Source organism: Geotrypetes seraphini, chromosome 4, assembly GCF_902459505.1.
Source record: "Geotrypetes seraphini chromosome 4, aGeoSer1.1, whole genome shotgun sequence".
In the NCBI taxonomy this organism is placed as follows: domain Eukaryota; kingdom Metazoa; phylum Chordata; class Amphibia; order Gymnophiona; family Dermophiidae; genus Geotrypetes; species Geotrypetes seraphini.
Genome location: NC_047087.1, coordinates 231,193,389 through 231,215,402, shown reverse-complemented (window position 1 = coordinate 231,215,402; position 22,014 = coordinate 231,193,389). Strand labels below are relative to the sequence as shown.

The 22,014-nt window shown below is 42.8% G+C and overlaps 1 protein-coding gene across 3 annotated transcripts in view; it reads right to left on the bottom strand.

The window, feature by feature from the left end:
* CHUK (component of inhibitor of nuclear factor kappa B kinase complex) overlaps nt 1–19,630 on the bottom strand; it is a 197,292-nt gene extending 177,662 nt beyond the window's left edge. Inside the window, exons 1-2 of one of the 3 annotated variants that reach the window (XM_033940254.1) lie at nt 19,262–19,334; nt 17,341–17,418 (exon numbers count right to left, since the gene is read on the bottom strand). Coding sequence is in view for 1 of the 3 variants with exons in the window: in XM_033940253.1 (XP_033796144.1) it covers nt 19,262–19,366 (105 nt within the window). In the remaining 2 variants the exon portion in view is untranslated. Of the gene's footprint in view, nt 1–17,340; nt 17,419–19,261 lie in introns of all 3 variants that reach the window. The other 2 variants (XM_033940253.1, XM_033940256.1) reach the window with 2 other exon arrangements.
* Nucleotides 19,631–22,014: the final 2,384 nt, after the last annotated feature.

The following is a 22,014-nucleotide window of genomic DNA, read 5'->3' as shown; positions in this document are numbered from 1 at the left end:
TGACCCTTGGATGGATGCCATCCGGTCCCAGGGATTTATCACTCTTAAGCCTATCAATCTGCCTGCATACCTTTCTGCTGCACCTTTGCCTCGGCAGCCTTTCTGCTGCCCTGATCTCCTCCTGACCGCGGGCCCAGCAGAAAAGGAGAGGAGCGTGGGAGCACTGCTCCGCCCCTCCTCTTCACCGACGAGAGTCTTCGGGAGCCTTTTTAAATAACTCCCCAACGGCGTGCAGCCTTTCTACTGCACCTTTGCCTCGGCAGCCTTTCTGCTGCCCTGATCTCCTCCTGACCGCGGGCCCAGCAGAAAAGGAGAGGAGCGTGGGAGCACTGCTCCGCCCCTCCCCTTCACCGACGAGAGTCTTCGGGAGCCTTTTTAAAGAACTCCCCAACGGCGTGCAGCCTTTCTGCTGCACCTTTGCCTCGGCAGCCTTTCTGCTGCCCTGATCTCCTCCTGACCGCGGGCCCAGCAGAAAAGGAGAGGAGCGTGGGAGCACTGCTCCGCCCCTCCCCTTCACCGACGAGAGTCTTCGGGAGCCTTTTTAAAGAACTCCCAAACGGCTTGCAGCCATTCGGCGTGCCGATGAAGGTGCACGACTAAGGCGCGTGCGCCTTTGTGAGCGCCTTCGTGAAGCGCCGGAACGTGAAGCGTGAAGCGTCCACAATCTTCTGATCCCAGGAGAGAACTAACTGAACCTCTAGACGATAAGTAACCATCTTTGTCAGACTGCCTATCATTTCCAAGGTATCCCTAGCCATCATCCCCCTTCGGCTAGACAGTTTCTTGTCACCCCAACCCTACGTCTGCTGGACGGTGTTCCTCTCCTCCCAACTTCCTACATAAAATCTGTATCATGGCCCACCCCAACTCCCAACCGTGGCTACCACTATTCCTACTCTATCTGATCTGGTTCAGAATTTGCCTAATCAACTCTCACCCTAACCCCTATCCCTGTCCTTAATCCCACATTCCGTGCGATTAAAACTAGCACCCCTACAATCTCTCACCGCACCTTATACAACTACTCTGATGCAGGCCCCTTCCCAATACCTGTTCTACCACCCCTACGCAGACCAACCAAACCATACATAAAAAAACAACGATCACTAAAAAAACTAACTTACTCACACATCTATCCAATTGATCCAGCCAACTACCAGAACCTACATGGCTTTTACCTAAATATAAGATCTATGAGAAACAAGGCCTTACTTATTAAGGACTGGCTGAAAGAAACCAACCCTGACTTCGCTCTATTTACAGAAACATGGCTACTATCCGATAACGATATTATTATCCAAGACTGCCTTCCCCCAGGCTTCAAAATTTTATCGCTGGCTAGAACTTGGGGCAGGGGGGGAGGCCTAGCCATGATCTTCAAAGACAACCTACACTGCTCTATTCTAAGCTCAAAATCCACTCCAAACCTAGAAATTCTTTCCCTCTCACTATCGTCCAAATCCCTAGCGGCTGCGCTAACAATAACTCTGTTTTACATTCCTCCAAAAAAATGGAACCTCGCCAAGGATGACTTCTCCGACTTTTTACTAACTAACTCTCTATATAGCCCTTACAACCTACTTTGTGGAGATATCAATATCCACCTGGAAAAAATTGACCAATCTGAAACCATAGAACTCTGGTCACTCATCTCTTCACTAGGGTACCTCAAACCTCCACCAATTAAAACCCACCAAAGAGGCCATCAATTAGATTTAGTCACTTCCTCCTCAAGAGAGCTACCTAACCCCAAAATATTCTGGAAACAAGAACACTGGACCGACTCTCTATGGTCGGATCACAGCCTCTGCAATTTTGAACTCGATTGCCAACTAAAAACCACAAGCCCAACAAATAATAATAACCCAAAAACGAGAAATAAAAAATTCCATACTAGCAGAGGTAAAATAAATCCCGTAGAATTCTGGTCTCACTATGAGATCATATCAGAACAAAACACACAAACCGATCAATTCATGAACTCCTGGATTAATGATAGCACCAATATCCTAAATAAAATGGCTCCCATTAAAACCCGCAGAAAGAGACTTAAAAACCTAGAGGGCTGGTTTGACACGGAACTGCTATTGTTAAAGAGAGACCTAAGAAAATCGGAAAGACTTTGGCTAAAATCAGGGTCACAAGAGCACAGAATCGCTTGGAGACAAAAATTAAAAATCTACAAAACTCAGACCAAAGAAAAACGTAAAAACTTCTATGCCCTCAAAATCGGCGACATCTCAACCAACAGTAGCAACCTTTTTAAGCTGGTAAATGATCTATACAATATAGAAACATTTATCGACACACCCGAAGAGCCCTCCCTAATTGCAAACAGCATGGCGGACTTCTTCACCTCCAAAATACAAAAACTAAGGTCCTCCCTCACTGACCCAACAAAACCCCACTGGTGTTTCCCCATTCTTCTAGATTCAGACGATTCAAGAGCCGATCTATTCTGGAACACATTCTCACCCATAGACTGGCAAACTTTCAGTAAATACTACAATAAGTATGCCAATTCCTACTGCAGACTAGATACTTGCCCCCCTAATGTCATGAAATCGGCCCCAGTCTTTTTTAAGGCCAAAATGCTGACTTGGATCAACTCTCTACTAACCTCTGGGAAGTTCCCAGCTGAACAAGGGCACATTATGATTTTGCCAATTAAGAAAAATACTAAAGAGCCATCTAACAAGGCATCCAACTTTAGACCAATCGCCAATATCCCCCTGGTCACCAAAATAGCAGAAGGGATAGTAAACACCAAACTCACCACATACTTAGAAAAACACAATATCTTACATGACAATCAATCCGGTTTCCGGTCAGGCCACAGTACTGAAACAATTTTAGCCTCTCTGCTTGATTACCTTCATCAACTATTCAGCCAAGGCTCAAGCGCTCTTATATTGCAACTCGATCTGAGTAGCGCATTTGACTTGGTTGACCACGCCACTCTACTAGACTGCCTAACATCTATTGGAATCTCAGGCCATGTTCTCAACTGGTTCCGCGAATTCCTGACAACAAGAACCTACAAGGTGTTCAAGGATGACACTACCTCTTACAGCTGGGTCAACCCCTGTGGGGTCCCACAAGGCTCCCCCTTGTCCCCCACCCTATTTAACATCTACCTTGCCTCCCTAGGAAACCTTCTGCAGAGTTTGAAACTCAAATTCTTCATATATGCAGATGACATCACCATAATCATTCCGCTCTCCTACCTTACCTCAGAGCTACTCAACTCGCTATCTCTCACCCTAAATCAGATCGAACTTTGGATGACAGCGTTTAGGCTAAAGCTAAACCCAGAAAAAACTAAAGTCTTCTTAGCATCCCCAAACGACAAAATCAAGGAAACTGCGATACATATCAATGGCCTAGACTACTGTATCGAGCAATCCTTAAAAATTCTAGGAGTCACCTTAGACAAACATCTCTCACTAGAGAAACATACTGACCTAGTGTTTAAAAAATGCATCTCAATACTCTGGAAACTCTGCACCATTAAAAAATACTTTAACGAAACGTCCTTTAGTCTGCTGGTCCAAGCTTCTATTCTTAGCGTCCTGGACTACTGTAACATCATTTATCTAGGCGCCTTCAAGAAAGTCACCAAGAAGCTGAGACTGGTCCAGAACACCGCCATCCGCCTTATCTTCGGCCTGAAGAAATGGGAACACATATCCCCCTTCTACCACAAGTTGCACTGGCTGCCATTCGAATCCAGGATCCTATTTAAGTTCTCTTGCATCTGCTACAAAACCGTATTGGGTATGTCACCTGACTATCTCTACCCCCACTTCAACCTGAACTATAATAATAAGAGCTCCCGCAGAATAACTATGTTTGCTTTCCCCTCACTGAAAGCATGTCATCTTAAAAGATTCCTTGAACGAACCTTCTCTTTTCAAGCGGCCAAACTAAACTCATGGCTCGCCCAAATTATACTTGACGCCTCTTCATACCTCCACTTTAGAAAAAAGCTCAAAACTCTACTTTTCAATGAACCAAATCCTTAATGCTCCCCTCTTCCGCCTTAACGCTCCCACTCTCCTCATTAGTAAACAGATCGAACTCTCTTCTCTGCATCAGACCAATTCCTTCTCTCCCCCCCCTCAACACGGCCCACCTTTCTTTACTTTTTCCCCCTCCTCCTCCCCCCTCCCAATGATCCCTGCCCCCTCCTCTCATACAATATGCTTTGCTCCCCCTTCTCTCAAATTCAATTGTACTCTTTTACGGTAAATACCGTTTATGCTCTGTATTAGTCCTTCCTTACTTAAATTGTCAATGTAAACTAGTTTGACCCTTTGATTGTCCTGTTATGTTCTTCTTTTTCAACTGCACTGTATGTAACTCATCTATTTGTTGTGAACCGCCTAGAACTCCCTGGGTATGGCGGTATACAAAAATAAATTATTATTATTATTATTATTATTCTAGAATGACCGTCAACCCGGTCAGTTTCCCATCTTCATTTCCAGCATGTAGCCTGATGGGTTCCGGTATGCTATGTATATCCTCTTCGGTAAATACAGACACAAAAATTGTGTTCAGTTTGTCGGCAATTGCTTTGTACTCCTTTAGCACTCCCTTTATTCCATGGTCATCCAATGGTCCCACCGCTTCCTTCGCGGGTCGTTTCCCCTTAATATATAAAAAGAACGGCTTGAAGTTTTTCACCTCCTTGGCTATTTTTTCCTCGTAGTCTCTTTTGGCCCCTTTTACCGCCTTGATATTTGTGCTTATTCCAGTTTTCAGCCGTTCTTGACCTTTTCCATTCCTTAAATGAAGTTTTCTCGTCTCTGATCGCTACCTTCACCTCTACAGTGAGCCACGCCGGTTCCTTGTTCTTTTTTCTTCTTGGATCCCTTGTTGATACGCAGTATATATAGATTTTGCATCTTGGTGACTGGGTCCTTAAAAAGAAACCAAGCTTGCTCTAGCATTTTTAGACTGCTTATCCTCTTCTTAATCTTCTTCCCCACCATGAGTCTCATCCCTTCGTGTAAATGCACCTTTATAAAATTACCCAATAAAAAGTAGGCAGATGAAACCATGTGCACATATTTGTTGGAAAGAATAAGCACAATTTATGATGGTCATAAATACCAGTCTCATATTCTCCACCACTGAGGAAACATTCACATGTATATCCCATAAAAAGAAGATGCTGTGTGTCTACTCTGTATGCAAGTAAAACCCTGGGCAATTTTGTTTGAGCCCACAAGCTAATAATGCTGCTATTCCGGAGGCTGTTATAGGGGTAAACACCCTCCAGGGTTTCAAAACAAGGTTAGACAAGTTGCTGCTGAACCAGAACATACGCAGATAAGGCTAGACTCAATTAGGGCACTGGTCTTTGACCTAAGGGCTGCCGCGTGAGCGGACTGCTGGGCATTGCTGGGCATGATGACCCAGCAGTGGAAATTCTTATGTTCTTACATGCAGGGCTGTGGAGTAGGAGTCGGAGACAATTTTGGGTACCTGGAGTAGGAGTCGTGGGTACCAGAAACTGAGGAGTCGGAGTCGAAAGATTTATCTATCGACTCCACAGCCCCGATTTCAAAACATATAGATAAAACGAGGGCGGTGGAGTCAGCGCTGGAGACAATTTTAGGTACCTGGAGTCGGAGTCGTGGGTACCAGAAACGAGGAGTCGGAGTTGAAGTATTTATCTACCAACTCCACAGCCCTGATTTCAAAACATATAGATAAAACCAGGGCAGTGGAGTCAGTGTTGGAGCCAATTTTAGGTACCTGGAGTCAGAGTCGTGGGTACCAGAAATGAGAAGTCGGAGTTGAAGGATTTATGTACCCTGCTTACATGTTCAAGCCCCTTATAAAAGTACACCCCCCCCTTCCAATCTATTAAAGATGGGACAATGGTGTAGATAAATTCTAATTGTTTTATTCCTTATTAAAAACACCACCATTTACAGAAGACTTGTATGGAACTATGAAAGCAAAGATGACAAAGCTATAAATCCAAATCTAAAATTAAGGGAGCTTAAGAGTTCTAGCAGGAGAACTATTGTTTGAACTGTACTAATATTTGGAGAAAACAGCGATTCCAGAAGACTGAAGAAGGATGGATGTTGCCTCTTAATATGAAGAAGCCTGGAAAACTATAGGCCACTCAGTATGACATCAATGATGGGATAATCAAGAGGCGCTCTTCAGAAAGAAAGAAAACTGAAATATCTTAAATCCCACGGCATACAATCCAAGGCAACCTGGCTTAAAATCAGAATGAAGCCTCATCAAAACTCTAAGGGCAGAAACATTTTTCAAAAATTTGTGCACCATCCCAAATTTTTAAGAGTTAAGAGCAAAGGATAAGTCTATACAGCCTTATTTAAAATCCAGTTCTTTGTATATTTTTTGTTTTAGTTTAATTTTGCTTTACCTCTCCTTTCTGACCCTTTTTCTTCCTTCTTCACCAGCTTCATCTTTTTGATGGCTATCAGCAACAGATAGCTCTAGCAGCCACTCTGTCTTCCCCAATAGTAGCTTTATCATCCCAAGCCTGGATTATTTCCCTCTTAGTATTGCTTATTCTGAATGCATGCACCAGGCAACATAGTTTAGATGTCTGGGCAACCTAGATTTTCCAGCTCTGCAAATCTGAGCAATTTCTTTGATTAGGTGACCAGAGGATTTAAGGATATGCTTTGGATACGGTACACTTGGATTTCAACAAGGCTTTTGATACACATGTAAGAAATAGAATATATGCTGAACTATTTTAGAGATGACAAAACATACAAACTTTAAAAATAGCAAACTGATGAAAGTCATAATACATCAGCTACATTATCTAAGAATCAAATGAACACAAAACACTCTACTAACCCCTCCTACACTCATACAGTAGACTCAAAAATTAACTAAGCAACCTAGGGTGAAGCCCCTAAGTGGTTGACTAGATTGGAAATAGAGCAAAAGCCAGTGTTCTTCAGTGATGGCCCCCAGATACTTTAAGGGCTCCTTTGTCTTTTTTTTTTTTGGGGGGGGGATGTTCTGTTACTCTACCTCTATATCAGCAGAGAAAGAGGAAAGTGGATGAGTGAGGGAGGGCATAAAGAGCCGTATACTTGAAGGATAAGGCATTTCTCAACAACAACAAAAAAAGAATGCATTTGCAAATGCTCACAACCTCGAGGATACCCCTCAATGAAGTTTGAAGGCAGGCTGATGGTGATGGATGTCATAGACATACATTGCTCAGCAGTGTTGTGGCCCAGCATAGAAAAATATCTGGTGACTCTCTTTCAACTCATCAGAACCCAAAGTGGCCCCAGCTTAACAATTAATAGATACCACAGGAATAAACAATAAACAGAAGGTAAGTGCTCCAAGGAAAGAAAGGTGATTAGTGGAAAACCACAGGGATCTGTTCTGGGGCAGAATTGTTAGATCTTTGTGAGCAATATTGCAAAGAAGTTGGTAGAAAATTGGTACCTTTTTACAAATAATGCTAAGATCTTCAAAAAAGGATCAAATGCAATAAAATGTGCTATCCTTTTTTGTAGCAATTTACTCCTGATGCAGAAAGACATTTTACAGCAGGAAAAAGAAACTGCTCCCAATGTAAAAACCATGCTAAAATCTAGCACATTTGCAATGCTTCTAGGGCTAGAGTAAAAATGCTACACAGCAGGGTGTGCTAAGGTGAAGTATGGCAACACCTGAGGCTTTCTGAACCAGTGCTCAGGCACCCCAGTCAGGCTCTCAACCAGAACACCTCTAGTGATGGATAACCTTCCCCCAATGGGTGAGGCAGGGAGGGTCCATTCCAGGTAGGATTATTTTGGGGATTTTTTTAATGTTTCCCTTCTGAGCAGTAGTGCTGCCGATTCAGGAAAAATATTTTGATTCGATTCAGCCTACTGAATTGGTTTTTCGATTCAATTCTATTTTCCTGCCCAATTGGGTGTTTTTTTTCAAACATCCTGGTGGGTTTATTTTATAGCCTCTTCACCCCTTTTATAGCCTCTTCACTCCCTTTGCCTTCTCCTAACCACACTTTTCCTCTCTCTCTTAAATCCTAGCTCACGTTTGCGGTCTAACATCAGCTCTGGCAGGATACACATTTCAAATCTGACATATTGTAATCACAAAATGGAAAATAAAATTAGTTTTTCTACCTTTTGTTGTATGGTCATTATTCAAATCTTGTTGGTCTCAGGCTCTGGTTGTCTTCTGATAACTTGCTTGCCAGGGTCTCCTTCTTTCTTCGTTCTAACCATCCATCTTCCATCTCTGTCCTCCCCTTCCGTTTCCCTTTCCTCCCCCGGAGGTCTGGCATCTTTCTTTTTTTCCATCTTCATACACAGATCCACCTTTTCTTAACTACCCTTTCATCCAGCATCTCTCTCTCCTTCCCCACCACCCCAGGGTCCACCATCTCTCCCTTTCTTTTCCCAACTACCCTCCTATCCAGTATCTCTGTCCCCCCTCCACACCATCCCTTGTTTCCAACTTCTCTCCCTTTCTGTTCCTTCCCTCACTAAATCCCATTGTCCATCATCTCTCTTCCTCTCCTCTATTTTCAGACCCATTATTTCTTCCCTCCCCCCAAAGTCCGGCATATGCACATCTCTTTGAAACCCCCCTTCCCTCCCTCTGTGTACTTCTACACTAGGGCCCCCCTCCAATGGTCTGGTCTCCCCCTTGAAAGCCTGCACCTCCCCCTGAAGGCCTACATTCCCCCGAAGACCTGCCTGCCTGCCTCCCATGAAGGCCTGTCTCCCCCCCCCTTTGAAGGCCTGCATCGGTGCATCCCCCCCGACAGCCTGCCTGCCTGTCCCCCCCTTGAAGGTCTGTCCCCCCCCCGAAGACCTGGACCTCCCACTGAAGGCCTGCATCCCCCCGATGGCCTGCCTGCCTGTCCCCCCCTATGAAGGCCTGCATTCCCCCCCCCCGAAGGCCTGCCTGCCTATCTCCTCTGAAGGCCTGTACCCCCCTCCCCCGGAAGGCCTGCGTGATCCCCCTGGCCTCCCAGGATGAATTTTCCTAATTTCAGCAGCCTGCAATAAGATTGCTGGCGCTAGCGATCTTTGCAAGTTGACATCAGAGAAGGGGCGGGACCGCGGCAGAGAGAAGAGAGCTGCGAAGCCGTACAGCAGCTTACAAAGAATGCTAGCGCCAGCGATCTTATTACAGGCTGCTGAAATTAGGAAAATTCATTCCGGGAGGCCAGTGGGGAAGACGGACAGGACAGCACAGCAGCGGGAGGCCAGCAGGTAAGCCACTTCCCGTCTGACCCTCCCCACTCACCCTCTAAAGCAGGAGCGGCAGGCCAGCAAAAGGCAGTGCTACCGCTCCTGCTTTAGAGGGCGAGTGGGGAGGGTCAGTCAACGAATTGGGAGGCTAATTTTTTGTCGGGGTAAATCGATTCAAATCGTGAATCGGGCAGCACTACTGAGCAGTGTTTAAGCCAATCCTTGCTTGTACACTGACAGAGAAATGGATGTGACACAGCAAACAGCTGTATTTAATCATAGCACTGTGAGCTGGTTTTTTCTGGCAGTGCACACTTAAGACCAAGGTAATTTGCATGCAATAGTTTACTACCTTGGGAGTAAAAAAATAAAATAAAAATGTAGTACATGCTTGTGGCATCAAGACCAGGGATGGCTACCACGAGAAAGTAAATATATAGGCCAATGCAATAAACATGTTTCCTTACAGATGAGAAATGAGAAAAGTCATTTGGTACATCTAATTCAGAATGAAAAGCAATCTATGAAGTTCGAGGGGTAGTCTAGTGTTACTATGCAGCTGTGTTTCAATGCAACAAAATCTAGTCATGCACCTGGAGTACTGTAGGCCAAATAACATAAGACAAAAATAAAAAGGACACTGAACAACTTGTAAGTTGTTAATATTTGTGACTGGCTTTGGAGAGTTATGCTTTAGTAGGTTAGTGCATGTTTTGCACTATTTCAAGCTAGTGTTTATATGGCAGCCTCTACCAAATGAAAATGACGACAGCCCTTCCTTTTTGAGACATACTTGCTTAATAAAGGTATACAAAATAATATTTATTAACATACAGAATAAGCTCATAAGGAATGAGAACCAAGCAGAGCACTCCCTCAATGACCAACAATCAGTTAACTCCTTTAGTGGTCTAGTAGATATGGTCGTGGTCAGCTCAGAAATGGGAGTACACACATTCAACTGAGTAATACTGGCAACATGGTGCAGAAAACTATTCACTACAGCAGTTAACTCTTACAGTACACACATTAAAATGAATTGTTATCAAGGACATTTTGTATTCCTCTGCAACACAGAAGTAAACAAGGAATTTTAACATACGCACAATATATGAAACGCACAGCTAGGTCCATGGCAGCAGAGAAGTCAAGAGGACTTGATGCCAGTTTTACCATATATACCCACAACTTTAAAACATACAACAGAAATAACAGCTCAGCATAAAGGTAACAGTGATTTCACTATATGCATATCTAAAGAAAACTAAAGTACTACCACATATCCATGCATATTGCTCTGCAAATAAATATTAGCCTCTCAAAAAATTTATATGAATAAAATTTTTATTAGACTAATATTTAAGAGCAGAACATTCCAGTTCATGTGAAGATATGTACTAGCACTTTCATTTTCTTCTGACACAGCAAAGCCACCCTTACTACTGCACCTTCTGGCCATCTATCCAGCAGATTTTCCTTGATTGGCGCTCATAATTCTGCACACTTTGAACTTGCATTTCATTAGCTTACGATTATCACTGTGAATTAATTTCTTGCTAATCTCATGGCAGAACCACATAATATTCTGTTACATGTTCATTTCTTTGAAGCTGGAAGAACACCTACAAAATGGAGTTTTGTGCTTCCTGTAGAGAATTTAACACCACCACTGGAACACCTAACAGTACCACGTTACAGTAATCAAGAACTGGAAGCACCAACATTTGGAGAATGGTTTTAAAATCCCCCCGTGACACATGATGATACAGCTTACTTACTAAGTGTATCTTATAATACATCCTCCTATTAAGCTTAACACATGATGTCTAAATGATAATTGGGAATCCAGGACTGCGAGTGGGCTGCTTGAAGTACATTATATTACAAGAAGGTCTGAACTTACAAGCAACGGAGGGGGGAGGTAATTTGGGGAGAGCATGGATGGAGTTATGAAGTATGGACATAGGTTATATGTTGATAAATAAAAAGTATTGGATTCAATTTATTTTAAATCTGTGCTTTGGTGAATTGCTTTAAGAGATCTATGCTCCTTTCATCAGATTGGTCTCCCAAATTAGAAAGAGTGGTTCATTAATTAAAGCAACAGACTGAGAATCGTGGAATACAGGTTCAAATTCTACTGTCATTCCTAATCTTGGTCATGTCACCCAACCCTCCTTTGCATCAGATACAAATTTAGATTGTATAGTCTCCAGGGACAGTAAAATACCTACTGTACCTGACTGTAACTTGCCTTGAGCTACTGAGGGGTTGATGTAGAAAGCTAAGTGATACTTACTGTAAGCTTTATTGGCTGAAAATTGAGTTTAGCATCTCGGCAACACAGCAGAACTTGATCATACCATCTAGAAAGGAGCTAAGTTTTCAAATGGTGAGAGAAAAGGTTTTTTCATGTAGTGGTCCAGAAAAATGGAATAAGCTTCCATCTTTCATTAAGCAACAAAAGAATTTGCAGGTTTTTAAGAAATTGTTAAAACGTCATCTGTTCTATTGTACAACATATACAGTATGACTATACTCACGTACTGCAAGAAGAGACTGCCGATGTGAAGCAGGACCAGGTTCAACACACGTCATCATCCCCAGGGACAGCAGATCGACCCCCCCAAAAGAAGCGGAGAGTAATAACCATTGGGGACTCCATGCTGAGAGGCACCGAGGGACCAGTATGCAGGCCAGATATACAGTCGAGGGAGATCTGCTGTCTGCCTGGAGCCAGAATACGTGATGTGACCGCCTGCCTTGACAGACTTCTTAGGCCCCAGGACCACTTCCCCATGCTGCTCATCCACGTTGGAACGAATGACACAGCCAAGAACAGCGTGGAGGACATAGCTAGAGACTTCAGAGATCTGGGGAAGAGGCTGAAGCGGACAGATGCACAGGTAGTATTCTCTTCAATTCTTCCTGTTAGGGGCAAGGGAAGAGAGAGGGACGAACGTATCCTGAAGAAGAATGAGTGGCTACAACGGTGGTGCCGGGAAATGAACTTCGGATTCCTGAACCATGGAGAGACGCTGCAGGGACTCCAGGGACCAGACGGACTACACCTGACCAGCAGAGGTAAGAATGTCTTCGGACATCGTCTAGCCCGCCTACTTCGAAGGGCTTTAAATTAGGTAAGTTGGGGGAGGGTACTCACTTATATACAGGAGCAGTAAGTAACAACCCTGATGTGATGATCCAAAACTCCGCTTCTAGGTACGAGGTAAGTACCCTCACTGCTAAAGATTCGCTAGGAGACTCTTTGACACAGAGGGGTAGCTCTCTACATGGGTTTAGCAAACACAAACAGTGGAGAGCTATGTATGTTAACGCACACAGTTTAGGGAATAAATTTCTAGAACTGGAAACAGAAATAGTGGATGCAGACCTGGACGTGGTGGCAATATCCAAAATATGGTTCACAGACTCTCATGGGTGGGATATAACTATTCCAGGGTACAACCTGCTTCGCAAAGACAGAGAGGGTAAGTTAGGAGGGGGAGTTGCACTTTACATCAAAGAAAACATCAAAACAACCAGGATCACCGATGTCAAGTACACCGGGGAATCCATCTGGGTAAACCTGGCCAGAGGCAGAGAAAAATGTTTATACCTTGGGGTGGTATACAGACCTCCAAGACAATCGGAGGACAAGGACGCAGAATTAATTGAAGACATTGAGAATATCACTTTAAGGGGGGACGCTGTTCTGTTAGGGGACTTCAACATGCCTGATGTAGACTGGAATACACTCTCAGCAACAACTTGTGGGAGCAGGAGGATATTATCGTCCATGAAGGGAGTACGGCTTAAACAAATGATACATGAGCCCACTAGGGCCCAGGCCATCCTAGATCTAGTACTTACAAACGGAGAAAGCGTCTCGGAGGTCTCGGTGGGAGAAACGCTAGCCTCCAGTGACCATAACATGGTATGGTTCAACCTTAGGAAGGGCTTCCCTAAATCACAAACAAAAACAAGGGTACTCAAATTCCGGGCCGCGGACTTCGCACGCATGGGAGATTTCATCCAGCAAACACTACAGGATCAGGAGGAAACTGATAATATGGAAGCTATGTGGTCAATCCTGAAATTGACCCTACAGGAGGCAACTGTCCGTTACATAAAATCGGTAAATAAACAACAAAGAAACAAGAAATCTCAATGGTTCACGGATGAAATCTCGTATCTCATCAAGGAGAAAAAAATAGCATTTCTTTCATACAAACGTACGGGGAAAGGAGAAGCTAACAGTCAATACAGGGCCAGGTCTGCAGAGGTCAAAACAGCAGTTAGGGAGGCCAAACTACGAGTGGAAGAAAACCTAGCAAAGAACATTAAAAAAGGGGACAAATCCTTCTTCAGGTATATTAATGATAGGAAAAAGAACACCAGCGGAATAGTATGCCTTAGAACCCCGGATGGGAATTACGCAGAAGCAGACTCTGACAAAGCCAAACTACTGAATGAATACTTCTGCTTAGTCTTTACCTGCGAGGCACCTGGACACGGACCTCAGCTGGTATCAAATTCAAGCGTGGAAGACCCATTTCAGAACTTTGAGTTCACACCGGCTGACGTTTACAGCGAACTGGCAAGGCTCAAGGTGAACAAAGCCATGGGACCAGACAAAGTGCACCCAAGAGTGCTCAGAGAGCTGTGCGGAGTCCTGGCAGAGCCATTAGCCATGCTCTTCAATCTTTCCCTAAGAACGGGGAGAGTCCCACTAGACTGGAAAACAGCTAACGTCGTTCCTCTGCACAAATAGGGTTGCAGAGCAGAGGCTGAGAATTACAGACCGGTGAGTCTCACATCGATAGTGTGTAAACTCATGGAAACACTACTTAAACGCAAGTTAGACATGATCTTGGAGGATGGGAATCTGAGGGATCCCAATCAACATGGATTCACTAGGGGTAGGTCATGTCAATCTAATCTCATCGGCTTCTTTGATTGGGTAACAACGAAGCTGGACTCCGGGGAGTCTCTGGACATAGTATACTTGGATTTTAGTAAAGCTTTTGACAGTGTCCCACACCGCAGGCTTTTAAGCAAGATGAAATCAATGGGGATAGGTGAGACGCTAACTACTTGGGTCAAAGATTGGCTGAGTGGTAGACTTCAAAGGGTGGTGGTCAATGGCACCTTCTCTGAAACATCAGAAGTGACCAGCGGAGTCCCGCAGGGCTCAGTCCTGGGTCCACTCCTTTTTAACATATTCATAGGGGACTTGACACGAGGGCTTCAGGGTAAAGTAACATTATTCGCCGATGACGCCAAAATATGCAATATAGTAAGGGAAAATGGTTTGCAGGATTGTATGACGCAGGACCTGCTTACATTGGAGAACTGGTCCTCAACATGGCAGCTGGGCTTCAACGCCAAGAAATGTAAGGTCATGCACCTCAGTAGCAGGAATCCATGCAAAACCTACACCTTAAATGGAGAAACGTTGACCAGGACGATAGTTGAGCGAGACTTGGGAGTGATCATCAGTGCAGACATGAAGGTTGCAAATCAGGTGGAAAAAGCATCATCCAAGGCAAGACAAATGATGGAATGTATCAATAGAAGTTTCGTAAGCAGGAAACCTGAGGTCATATTGCCACTGTACAGAACCATGGTAAGACCTCACCTGGAGTACTGTGTGCAGTTCTGGAGGCCACATTACCGCAAAGATGTGCTTAGAGTAGAGTCGGTTCAGCGGATGGCCACTAGGAATATTTTGGGGCTCAAGGGTCTCTCGTATGAGGAGAGACTGAACAAACTGCAGCTCTACACTCTGGAGGAACGCAGGGAAAGGGGAGACATGATTGAAACGTTTAAATACATCACGGGTCGTGTAGAGGTAGAAGATGACATCTTTCTACTCAGGGGACCCTCGGCCACAAGAGGGCATCCGCTCAAACTCAGAGGAGGGAAATTTAGGGGTGACATTAGGAAGTATTTCTTCACGGAAAGAGTGGTAGGGCACTGGAATAAGCTTCCGGAGCAGGTGGCCAAGGCCAACAGAGTGCTTGACTTTAAGAATAAATGGGACATCTACGTGGGATCCCTACAGAGGCCTAGTAAGACACTCAGACTTGATAGGGCGGGTCAGTAGAGTGGGCAAACTTGGTGGGCTATAGCCCTTTTCTGCCGTCACCTTTCTATGTTTCTATCAGCACTGCTATGACTATTTTATGGCATATTCATTGAGCTGATCCTTTTGGGATAGGAGGATTGTCTGGTGATGTTAATGTTGTTGTCAGTTTGTCATGTAATTTGGTGCTGTCAATTTTAATTTTTGTAAAGTGATTGAAATGTCATTTGTGTATATTTAGGAATGTATTGATGTACTTCACCTTGTAAAAGGCGGATTATAAATAAACCAATCCAATCATCTTTGCGGTCCAGCCAATGTAATCCAATAAGCTATAACTAGAGTCGCGAAATTTCTCCCACAATCCATCAGCGCTGAGCAGTCACCTATCTAAGCCAGTCAAAAACAACAATACAACATACAAGTATAACCAGTTGCTTATTCTTATTAAATACTACGATGCGGATGCCTTTGGTACCCGAGACAAGTTCGCGCCTCTAGTCATAACGCACCATTTCCCCCTCCCCCACTAATACTAGCAGTAAATTAGACAATGATAATACCTACCACGTCTTGTATTGACTTGCTTGGTGCGCCTAACAGGAAATATTTTGCCTTTAGAATACAATAAAAAAATGAGTATAGGTTTATTTACGTTATTAATTTGTAAAATTATTCTGTGTCTGGTAAGTTAATATTTAAGAAAAGATACTGATTTTTATTGAAATGTGGGGTTTATTTGTGTTAACGATTATTCATTTATTTCAGCTCTTTGTATTAAGTATGTATCGAAAACAAGTGGTAATAAAACTAGATGAAAAATTGCCGATGAACATCAAAATTTCCAAGAAAAGTGGGAATTGGAGTATTTTTGCTGTGAAGTAAAAGACAGCATTTTGATATGTAATAATGCTATTGGTGTGCCAAAGTTATAAGAACATAAGAAATGCCCCTGTCGGGTCAGACCAGAGGTCCATCGTGCCCGGCAGTCTGCTCACGCGTCTGCTCCTCAGGTCCAGGACCTGATAGTGCTCATATCCTAAAACTGTCATATGCTTTTCGCTTATGTCCTGTAGAGTGACCTTCTATCTATACCCTGTAATCCCCTTCGCTTCCAGGAAGTCATCCAGTCCCATTTTGAAACCCAGTATTGTACTCTGTCCTATTACCTCATTTGGAAGCGTGTTCCAGGTGTCCACCACCCTCTGAGTGAAGAAAAACTTCCTTGCATTCATTTTGAATCTGTCCCCTCTCAGTTTTTCTGAATGACCTCTTGTTTTTGTTGTCCCCGCTAGTCTGAAGAATCTGTCCCTCTCCACCTTCTCTATGCCTTTCATGATTTTATACGTCTGTATCATGTCTCCTCTCAATCTCCGCTTTTCCAGGGTAAAGAGCCCCAGTTTGTCTAACCTTTCGGAATATGAAAGGTTCTCCATTCCCCTTATCATCCTGGTTGCTCTCCTCTGGACCCTCTCAAGCATAAATCAAAATATGACAATTACGAAGGATTAAGGAGACAAAGAAAAGTTGACAGAGCTCAAATTGGGCCTGAAAAAACAACAGTTCACATTTACTAAAGTACCATAAGAAAGTGAAGCAGCGGTGCATGCAAGCTATGCCTTGTCGGAGTTGATAGCTAAACACTCGAAACCTTTTACCGAAGGTGATTTCATCAAGGAATGTCTAATTAAAGCTGCAGAAATTGTTTATCCTGGAAGTGTGAAGGTTTTTCAAACAATTTCTGTCTCAAACACTGTTGCAGAAAGAATTACTGATTTGGCCAGCAATTTAAGTGATCAGATCAAAGCAAAATCATCTCAATTCAAAGCTTTTTCCATTGCCTGTGACGAGAGTACAGACATTGGGGGTGTAGCTCAATTAGCTGTGTTTCTTCATGCTTGCGACACGAATTTCAACATTTTTGAGGAATTATCAGAACTAGTACCGATGCATGGCACTACAACGGGACAAGATATATTTAATTGTGTATATATAAACTTTTGCAAAAATGCAATTTACCTCTGTCAAAACTAACTTCTGTAGCTACAGATGGCACTCCTTCAATGGCCGGAAAAAACCAATGGTTTTGTGGCATTACTGCGAAAAAAACAAAGTGAAACTTGTGACGGATACAAGATTCATCATACGCATTATACATCAAGAAGTATTATGCACAAAGGTAATAAATATGGAAAATGTGTTGACATTTGGCAAAAAAAATTATCAATTTCTTAAGATCTTGAGGCTTAAATCAGTGACAATTCTCTGCTTTCTTAAGTGAATTAGAAAGCGATTATTCTGGTTTGTCCTACTTTACCGAGGTACGTTGGTTATCCTGTTCCAAGGTCCTTAAATAATTCTGGGACTTGAAAGAAGAAATATATCAGTTTTTAATAACTAAAAATCAAGACACAAGGTTGTTTTCTGATCCAGTATGGTTACAAGATTTATCCTTCATGGTTGATATAACAAAACACTTAAACAATTTAAATTTATAACTGCAAGGAAAAGATCAGATCATTAAACGTGTGATCAAGTTAAAGCATGTAAGCTAGTTCTTTGGGAAAAGCAGTTGAAAAATGAAGATTTAATGCACTTTCCGACATGCAACATAAACAAATCAAGTTTCGGTGAAATTGCATCATATCAAAAATACGCAGAAAAAATTTTAAGCCTTAGAACTGAATTTGAAACAAGATTTGGAAGACAAGTTCCGTTTGTTTTCTTCAATTTTCTCAATAAATATAGAATCAGTACCTAATTATATGCAAATAGAAGTAATTGAGATCCAGTGTGATTCAGATTTGAAGACACAATACAATGAAGCTGGCTTTCTTGAATTTTACAAATATTTCCCAGCCAGGTTTGAAAATACTCGAAAATTTGCATATGAAATTATTTCTATGTTTAGAAGTGCTTATCAGTGCGAGCAGTTATTTACACTTATGAAAGGAAATAAGTCTCCTATCAGATCCAGAATTACTGACAATCACCTTGAGTCAGTTTTAAAAGTAATCACTGCAGGCAAGATTTTCAGAGCAGAGATGACAACCCCCTCTTTTACAAAGCTGCGCAGCAACAGCCTTGAAGCCCTTTAAATCTCTATGGGCTTCGGGGCCGTATCATTGTTCTTTTTTATACTGTACTTTTTGAAATACACCTAAGTTTCTATGAGAAATTATGTTTTTGCTTTTTTGCGGCCCAAATAAACTTAAACCTTAATATTTAGCCTGTGTCAGCCTTTGAGTTTGACATGCTTGAAGTACTTTAACAGATGGGGTAATTTTATAGAAAACTGTTTATATGCAAAAAGCTGATAGAAACTATCCCCATTACACCTCTGTTCTACGTCCTATTTTGCTATTCTCTCCCCTACCAGACACAACCTTTCCTACTTATTTTTTCATTGGAAATTTTTTGTGTGTGTATTTCGGAGGGAGGGGGGTCCATCATCAGCTTTGGAGCATGCTGGTCTCTGAAGATACAGTGTCTGCATTCTGCATCTTTATTTCTATGTAACGGAAGCAACCACACTACACAGTTTCTCACCTCTCTATTATTTAGCTACGTGATAATACAAATTACCTCAGACTGCAAAAGGTATTAAAAACGTCAAAGGTGAACTCCTAGGGCTGATTTTGAGACTTCTAACACTACCAACTGGCTCCAAATCTTCGGGGAAGCTGATCCAGTCCGGTGTTTATCCCATTGCATATATGAATTGGGCTCCCATTCACTTTTATAAACTATAATCAGGAAACCAGAAATAGAAACATGTCCACAGCAGAGTAGAAAGTAGGGCTGAAACAGCCCACCCTGTAACAAACAAACGCCCGGCTATAAGCCATGGCCCTCCCTCCTACTCATATAGACGAGACCATGGCTCTCCCTCCCCACCGAGATCCAGCTTGAAAAAAGTACGCGCGACGTCGACTCTCACCTTGTGCTGATACAGACAAACGATACCAAAACCTCCACTTCCCAGCCGCTCCTTCATCTCCCACGAGCCGCAAGGCAGGTTCTGTTTAATGGGAGGCTCCTCCATGCTCTAGTATGCCTGCAAACCAGTCCTAGAAAGCTCGGCTCATTCCCTGAGGGCGGGTGAGCCCCTTTTCGCCTGCTCCCTCATGGAGACGGCGCTCCAACCCGTCAGAACAGAAACTGGGGCCAACCTTCCAACCGGTAGCACTACCCACCCCCCAACGCTATTCCGCATATGGCGTCACACCGCCGACAGGTGCGAGACGTCACAGGACGCGCAGACGCAGAACCGTTGATAACACAGAAAACAACTGCGCCACTACCCCAGCCTTAGGGCTCCGACAGCAGCCGCCTAGTTTCATTGGTCCTGCCTCGTCACGTGGAGATGGCCTACTCTGAATAGACTGGTTTTTGCGTGCCGAGCCTCACTTGTGCTCCCTACCCAGTTTTTTCCCCGATGATGCTGGTTGGTTGGGAGAGACGAGGGGGCGTGGGTTCGTTTCGGCAACAGGGTTGGAAGCAGGATTGTTTGCTAATTTAATGTTGAGCGAAAAGGTTGTAATTATTGCAGGGGGCCGGCGCTTAAGCAGAAAAAAAAGGATGAGAAAAAGCATATGACAGGCTGCATATGATATGTCTGGTGCCTTCTGCCCGAGGCATCTCTGAATGATAGACTTGTTGATCCCACTGTGCTGAAAATCAGAAAACGCAGCGAGCAGTTATGTGCTCCTTGGGTTCTTTTTTTTTTCCTCGGTACAGTTAATGTATGTAATAAGTTATGGAAGATATATTTGAAATCTGAACAAGCCGATCGGCTCTTTCCAGACGAGGACATTTGGTTAGATGCAGTGGATCGCAGATGATGTGAAAAGCCATTTTCCAGTACAACGTGATCATCATGTTAGAAAACCAGGCATCGGAAAAGCATATAGATTTGACATCTGTTACGATTTAATGTTCGATTTTGAAACTGCCAATCAGCTTTTACTGATTATGGATTGTTATTCTGTGGCATGTGTTTTAACCTGACGAGAATGCCTCAGCAAAATGTATAAACTCCTTTGAGAAAAAAAGGGACAAGACGTGGTGGTTGCCTGCACCTTACCTCTCGCTTTGCAATGGTTGGTTTTCTTACTTGGCGTGCCTAATTACACATTTGATCCTAAAATGTAAAACATATCGAACCCAACAATAAATTCAGAGGACCAGAATTTGTGTTCTCTAAAAAAATACTGCAGTATTAAAAAGCCTTTGAGGACGTGTGATGTGGGGAAAAAATGAGTGAGTTACTGCCTTGATGTTAATCTAAATACACTCATGATGCTAATTGGAGAGCCTCAACTTATAAGCATGGAAAATTCCAATACAGAACTGACAGATAATGACGACCATGATAGCTATCCTCCAAGCACTTTTGAAGAATGTCGTGATATCATAAATGACAAAAGTGAAGAGCAACAGACAATATCTGAAATTGCAATCAATAGAAAGAATAAAAGTCTACTACCCTATAAACCTTGCATCATGGAACTCGAGGAGGAGGATATCTGTTCTTCAGGAGAGTCTCTGGAGGAGCCAAACAATGATCGTACAATAAATAGCACCAACTGGTTAGTTTTTATTACTCTCTATTTTAAAACAGTTGGTACTAGATGCTTATTTAGCTTGGAATTTTTGACAATTTATTTTCCAGTGAGATTGAAATACTTTTTCTGGGGGAGAAAAAAATAGACAGATTATTTATTAGATCATTTTAAGGATGTTTTAACACACTTGTGAGCCTGCATATTTGTGATGGTCTAGTCTAGTAGAAATATTGGAACAAAGAGCAGGAGAACCAAATCCACAAAACTCAATGACCTAAAACAAGGAGTGGAAATGTCCAATGAAGACTGGTGAACTCAATCTTTCTTAAAAAGTCATTTATTCATCCAAAAACCTCAGTGAGTCATTGTTTTTGGATGAATAAAGGACTTTTAAAGAAAGATTGAGTTCACCAGTCTTCATTGGACATTTCCACTCCTTGTTTTATGTCTAGTAGAAATATTACCACATCTATCTATCTCTGTAAAATCGGATGTATCTGTGTTCCAGCATAACTATGAAACGCATGGACAGATTTCAACGAAACTTGGTATACATATGACTTACTATCTGGGAACAAATACTATGGGGATGGGAAAGGGGTGATGTAAAAATTTTTGAAAATAGATATTAGTGTCTACCCCATAGTTTTCAGACTCACTGAGATGAATACTGACACTTCCGATGCCGTTTAAGTCCAAGTTCAGCCCCATAGAGAGGGACATTCCTGTGGGACATGTGGAATGTAGGGAGTGGCAACAACAAAAAAAAGAATCCAACGGGACTGCAGTAAAATTACAAGTCGAAGAACAAAAGCAAAAACTGCAGTGATGGTGTACAGGATGCCAAGTCTTTATTAGACAAGCATAAAAATATAATCATGAAATGTTTGTATCCAAAAGGACAGATAAAGTCCGGACCCGACATGGTCCATGTTTCGAAGAAATACTTCTTCCTCATCTGTAATATGTCAATGCAAGAAAACTTGATGGATAAAAACTGGAAACAGCAGTGAATAGCTGAACAAACGTAAGGGCTCCTTGGAATAAGCAGTGGATTTCCCTAAGCCATCTCAATAATGGCATATGGACTTCTGTTTTAGGAAAGTATCCCAACCTTTTTTAAACC